A 6,753-nucleotide genomic window follows, 5' to 3' on the forward strand; every position below is an offset into this window, starting at 1 on the left:
TCAGATCTTAAAACAAGCAAAAAACACAAATACAGACACAATCTGAGGGAAAACAATGTGGCCTTTCTGAAACTGACAACACTACCATCTGTTAAAATCTATGAAAGGAAATATTAAGATTTAAGATATTTTTGACACAGGTTTGGTAATTATTTCAGTTTTTTTGATTAAAATACTATACAACATGGTTTACTACAAAAGGCATTACATTTGTTCCAGTTTCAATATAAATGGAAGCATTTACACTCTCTCAATTGTATTTGAGAATGAGAATTTCATGTAGGCTGCCTGCACTGAAAACTATGTGGCTACATTTGTGTTGTATTTCATATGAAACCTGAAAGTCTCTCCCATTGACTCAAATCACAGACAAATACCAGCTTTTCAGAACTCACCAGTTCCACGAGGATCTCAGGCAAATTCACCTCTTCTTCCTGAAGATGATGTGGTGTATTTCACATGGCTAAACCAGAAAAACGCAAAGGCAATAAGGTACACTTGAGGTCCACAGCTTTGTGGGGTTCATTCCAAACCCTGATCATGATGATCTAATCAGCGCAGTATAGTTTGATTCACCTGTTGCAGCAGGTGTCAATCAGCCACTGTTTGTCAGGGCTCTAAAAAGCTCAGGACTGTGGGCCTTCAGAAGTTGTGGTCAGCAGTAAAAGGTAGTCTAAACACCTGAAGGCCACTGTAGATGATATCAGGGTATGATACACAGGAAGCAGCTACAAATTTTATGGATATTTTACTTATTTTACTTCTACTTGTTCTGGTACTTTTGTCCCAAGCCTGGACCCCAGACATGGATTGATTCCCTTTAATTTTCTCTCTCTCTTTCTCTCTGTATATGTATATATGTGCAAATATGTATACACACACTATATATATGTATATACATAATATCTATAATGTAATATAATATATTGCTCTGGAACCCACATATCCTTGAGATATGGTGTTGGTGATATATCAGGAAATTTCCTTGTGCCTGTTCAGGGGGCTTCCCATCAGCACTTGACAATTTTACATTTACATTTATTTATTTAGCAGACACTTTTATCCAAAGCGACTTACAAAAGTGCATACAGTAAGTATAGCGACAGTACGGGGACAGGATGTGTACAGTTCCACAATGAGACAGTTCTCAGCTGAGAGCAAGGTCTGTTGGAGGACACAGTACTATCAGATTTGTACAACTACAGCGTATAGGGCAACTAACACAATTCTGCATGGTAGACACAAAAAACCCATCCCAAGTCTGTGTGCTTATTGTCTGTGCGGCGTACCCCACATGTAAAACACAGTACACTGTGTACCTGCCTCTGTGACAAAATGCTCTCATCCTTTAGTTTGCTCAGGACTTGTTTATTTCACCAGCAACAAACAGCAAAATCGTCAACTAGTCAACAGAAAGCAAAGAAACCATCACAGAAAGATTTAGTAACCACTTATTACCAGTTTAATGATTTCATATTATTTCGGACTCACTTGGATTACATCGACACCCATGTACTGCATATAACTAAACGGAACTTATTAATTATACAAGTATGAATCATGCATAGGTAACATTTTTAGCATTAAGGGATAATGAGGAATACGGCACTAATACTGAGCAATATCTAACAGGAAAAAAAAATGTGATCCTCACTTAGTACTTCAGAAAGGAAAGAAAACAGCAACAGGAAAAAAGAACAAGAATAAAGACAGAAATAAGAGGAATATAAGAGTCCTTGTAAAAACAGGTATCTTGTCCGTTGTTCACTATTCACCCTACATGGCTCTAACAGCCTCGGCGGCACATCTGATTCTTCCGGTGTTATCTTTGACTGGTGACTACAGGGAGGTGGGGATGACATTCCAGTCCCTCTGCCATCTTCCACAGGGCTTTCAGGGCTGGACACCACCGCTGAGCGATGCAGCTCCAGGACAGGTTTAGCCTCGAGGGCGGGGAGGCAGCCAGCACTGCTCACCACCTCCAGGTGCTGGATCCGGACGTCAGGCAGAAGGGGTAGCTAATCAATCAGGCTTCACTGAAAGTGTCTTTGTGACACTTTGTGACAATATTCAGAGACAGAATAAAAGGACAAAGTAAAGTCATGTAATGGAAGTAATTCTACCTTGTGTTGCTCCGTCTTCTGTCCTCCCATCAGACTCAGCCATCAGTCTGATTATTCCGACCCACAACCTTTTGTTTTGAGCTATGAAATATGTTTTGGGTATATACTGCATGTCTCTACTCTATGTGTCTATCTGTATTCATTGGAATTGAAGAAATAGAATGTGTCAAAAACAAAGACTGGTGATTAAAGCGAGATGAAAGATTAGTGCAAGAGCATTGATTTTCAGGATCGATTACATTTAGTTGAGTCTTCTTAAACTACTACTGCATGCATGCTACTGTTACTCTTGCTTTTTTATTCACTGGTCTTCGCCAAAGGCTATTGATCTTGCCAGGCCTAAACCCTGAGCAATGGCAGCATCACGCATTTCATTGACAGCGTGAGCCGCTTTCCTAATGGCTTCTGACACACTTCTTGCGTCTGAGGCGGCAGAATGCCCCACACACGCTCCAGCAAAGCCCCCTATGCCACCTGCTGCTCCACCTGCTGCAACAGCTATGCCCATCCCTGCTGCCGCATTCAGTGCCACGTCAGAAGAAATCTGTGATGCAAGACCTGCAACCACATGTACTGAGGCATTCACACCGCTCTCCGACACCCTTTCCATGCCATTCCCATGAAGAACTCTGTAAACCCTCACTATGACTGCTCCAGGAAGAATCAGCATTGCTGTGCAACCCATTACCACTCCATAAAATGCTCCAAGCAGCGCCCCCGTTCCCATCCCTGCTAATTCTATTAGCAGGGCATCAATGAAGCGCCATATATCCTTTAAGCTCTGTAGCAGTGGTACTGCTCCCAGCATCTCGTTAGTGTAGCAGCCTCCTCCATTATGCATCACCATGACATCTATCTTCCTCAGTAGCTCTAGGACTTGGGCCCGATTTCCCATATCTGTGGCGTTGAACGAGTGGTACCTGCCTCTACATGCCACATTGACCAGCGCAGATAGATCGTTATCCTCTGCCACAAACTCCTCGATGGTGAGCCCCTCTCGTTGGAGATCATCTTTACGTGTGAAAAGCACCACAGCGTACTCCAAGACCTTCTTTCCAAAAATTCTCCTGATCTGCCGGATCGTGTCTCTTTCTTCAGGGGTGTATCGATGTACACCTAACACAATGAGGAAGGCGTGGGGGCCGGGAGCGCAATAAGTAATGCACGTCACTATAGCGCGCCTTAATGATTTCTCTGTGATACCAGCATCAAAGAAGCCTGGGGTATCAACCACAACAATATTTCTCCCATTGACTACCCTTTCTTCCCTCTGTGTTGCCTGTGTTACAGGGCGTGGAGACAGCCTGGCTTCAAACACCCTCTCTCCCAGGATGGTGTTCCCTGTGCTGCTTTTCCCGTGTCCGGTTTTCCCAAGTAGCACAATCCTCATCTCATTGGCTCCTGTGGGAAACAGCATGGTCACATGACCCTTACTTTCACAAAATTGTTTTCCCGCACCATTCGGACAGAAACATTCAAGGTCAGCATGATTTGTTACAGGGACCACAGAACATGTCAATATTATTATATATGTGTACATCCTCCCTACTTAAAAAAAGTTTACTGTAGATTATTTCAAGGGTGATTGTCAATGACATACACTTAAATTCCAATATTTGCCCACTTATTAAGAGTCATGTAAATACATTACCCAGACTTTTGATTGATTTTGAGCAGTATACCCTATAGGAATAACATACAATGGAGCTGCTTATTAGCCTAAAGGAATGCTATAACACCTCATGTTCTCATATTTTGAGTAATTGACGGCATATGCATGTCTTCACAGACTAACACACCTTGATAAAGTGATGCTGTTATGAAAATGGTGCAGGTAAGGGTACCAAACTGATGACAATTACTGTTATAATTTATGCACACACCTGAATTCATCAAGGAACATCATTACAGAAATTTGTATCATGTCAATTCATCATATTGGAATGAGGGACTTTATTTTCCATATTTTATCATTATAAGCTATATTCAGCATTTTTTATTGGCTGTATAACCTTGTATAACGTAATGTATAACGTAATGTACTTATATAGATCATGAAAATATATTATTCTGTTGATGCAAACTGTTCCACGTTTCAGGTTTTCAGAAAAAGAAAACATTTTGGGAGAAAGAAATGTGAATGTGGGGGGTAGGGACTGGGTTGTTGTGTCCCTACCAATATTGAAACCAAACCTACGCCCTTGGTTAGCAGTACCTAATGTCTTAAAATCTAGAAACACTCACCCGGCATCGCGCAGTCCTATGACTTGCAGAAGTTCTGACGAAGAGATCGTAAACGGCTGTCGTATGACAATGCTATTATTCCTATTGTTATTATACCTTTCAGAAACGCCTGCTTTCACAACAAAAGATGATCAGCGTGTAATGTACCGTAACGCGTTCTGGCGTGGAACTTGGAATATCTGCAAAGATGCACTTTCACTTTCGTTCGATGTCAAGGAAGACGGGTTGCCAGATATGCAAGAACGGCCAAGACAAGTCTTTTCCATGTTTTGTACGTCTTTAAGATTCGTTCTTTTGACTCACCAGTCAGGCACGTACCGGAGCCAAGACATATTTTTAGCAGTATCACAATTAATCGAAAAAGCTTACCTATGCGTAGAATGAGAAAAAATTAGAAAAATAGTTATTCAACCATTTCATGCATTCATATTATCAACAGGGCCACACTGTGGAGATGAAGCTATTTCTTTAGTTAGTTATTCTATAACGTGGTATTTTATATATGCCTTCAGCTGGCATTGCATAATCAGCTACACCAAGAAGAACTGAGAGAGTCGAAGAAATCTGTGATCATTAACTGAAGAACTGCGCTTGGAATTGCATGGGAGTCATGAGCACTTAATATAAATTGTATGAAAATTATATGGTGTCTCTGTCTGTGTGCTGGTTTTCAGGATCTACAGACAGTTTTACAGACCAAGGGCTTTTTATTCATGAAAATATACAGACATCACAATGCTATACAAATGTCTGCCATACATAGGTATTACACACAGCCTGTGTAATCAACGTCCAAATATCTCAAGATTCCCCAAGTCAATAACAATCCCTCAGATATCTTGAGGACTGTCTCAGAAGATCAACATTGTGCAGACAACCTCTCTGGTTTTCAGTTAACTCCATGCCAATGGGGAAAACTGTGATATGTTATGATTCCTCTGATACCAAGGGCCTAAATCATCTACCTGTAGTCATACATTGGTAATATACATTTGTCATAGTTACAAAGAGGACCCACTTTTAATGTAATAATAAAGTTACAATTGCTTAACATGACAGTGTTTGAAATGCAGTTACAAGAATGTTTCATAGTCAGTGACTTAATGGCCCAACAAGTCCAAATTACATTCGGTTAACTAGTAAAAACCTTAACGGGGTGCTAAAAACAAAGCAAAATCAGTTCTAACTTATTTAAGGTGTCCTTACAATAATACCTGTTCAGGTTCTGATACTACAGGTGGGTTTGGCAACCACTGCTAGTCAGGACTAATTCCCACTTCAAAGGAGAGAAGATGGGAACTCCACCCATTCAAGAAATAGTCACAGTCATAACCACACCTGTCAGGAATGTTACCTTGATTGGAATTGTGATAGTGTCACATGTAAGACAGAACAATGCTCCATACAATGGTTATTATACAATGTTTTCACTGGGAATAATTAAAAAGTGGCTATTGTGGACAGATAGAGGGTTGAAAGTGACCACCTTTCACCTTTACACTTAGATTCAATTAAGCAAGACAGTCCTTCTTCACATTTTGTGTGCCATTGAAAAGTAATACTAAATGTGTCTAACCCATAATTTGCACAGGTAACAATTATGACTGTTGTACGTTTATTGGGCTAACGTTGACATTTTGAGTCATGTCACTTGTTAGCCATTAGTTGCACAGGTCACAGGCTCATTCATGTCTTATAGGCAGCTGAACGTCTGGAATGCCACATACTGTGACATCATCAGTGGTACAGGTGGGCACAAGTACAGCAATGTATCTATAATTATTAGCAGGCATCTCATTAGTGACAAATTTATAAATAGTTGTTACAGAGCTCTGATTAGTGACTGATTAATCCACAAAGTGGCTGATTTATCAATAGTTACTAGCAGAGGTCTTGCAGAATTCTGATTAGTGACCCATCTATCTGATTCCATTTTTGATCCCTCTAATTACCAGACGCTTCCTCATTTCCTCCATTCCTGGACAAGAAGAAGCAGCTGTACTTCTTTTATAAGACACCAAGACACCAGACACTCATCACACCAAGTCTGTGTGCTTATTGTCCGTACCACATGTAAAACAGAGTACACTATGTGCCTGGCTCTGTGACAAAAAAAAAAAAAGCTCATCCTTATGTTTGTTCAGGACTTGTTTATTTTGCTGTTTGTTGCTGGTGAAGTAATCAACAGAAAACAATGAAACCATCATAAGATCATTTACTAACCACTTACTAGCCATTTAATGATTTCATATTCTTTCAGACCCACTGGGATTACATTGGCACCCATGTGCTGTATATATCTAAACAGAACAAAATTAATAGTATGAATTATGCATTGGTAACATTTTTAGCATTAAGGAAAATTAAGAATATGACACTAACAATG

General features: G+C 40.3%; 1 protein-coding gene across 1 annotated transcript; it reads right to left on the bottom strand.

Moving 5' to 3' along the window:
- Positions 1 to 4,498, bottom strand: LOC118771690 (GTPase IMAP family member 9-like). The gene is made up of 3 exons (XM_036519698.1): positions 4,368 to 4,498; positions 2,812 to 3,524; positions 1 to 6 (listed from the first exon to the last, which is right to left on the bottom strand). The coding sequence occupies exons 1-3, from the start codon at positions 4,372 to 4,374 to the stop codon at positions 1 to 3; spliced, it is 726 nt and encodes a 241-aa protein (XP_036375591.1). The 5' UTR covers positions 4,375 to 4,498.
- Positions 4,499 to 6,753: the final 2,255 nt, after the last annotated feature.

Source organism: Megalops cyprinoides, chromosome 25, assembly GCF_013368585.1.
Source record: "Megalops cyprinoides isolate fMegCyp1 chromosome 25, fMegCyp1.pri, whole genome shotgun sequence".
Taxonomy (NCBI): Eukaryota; Metazoa; Chordata; class Actinopteri; order Elopiformes; family Megalopidae; genus Megalops; species Megalops cyprinoides.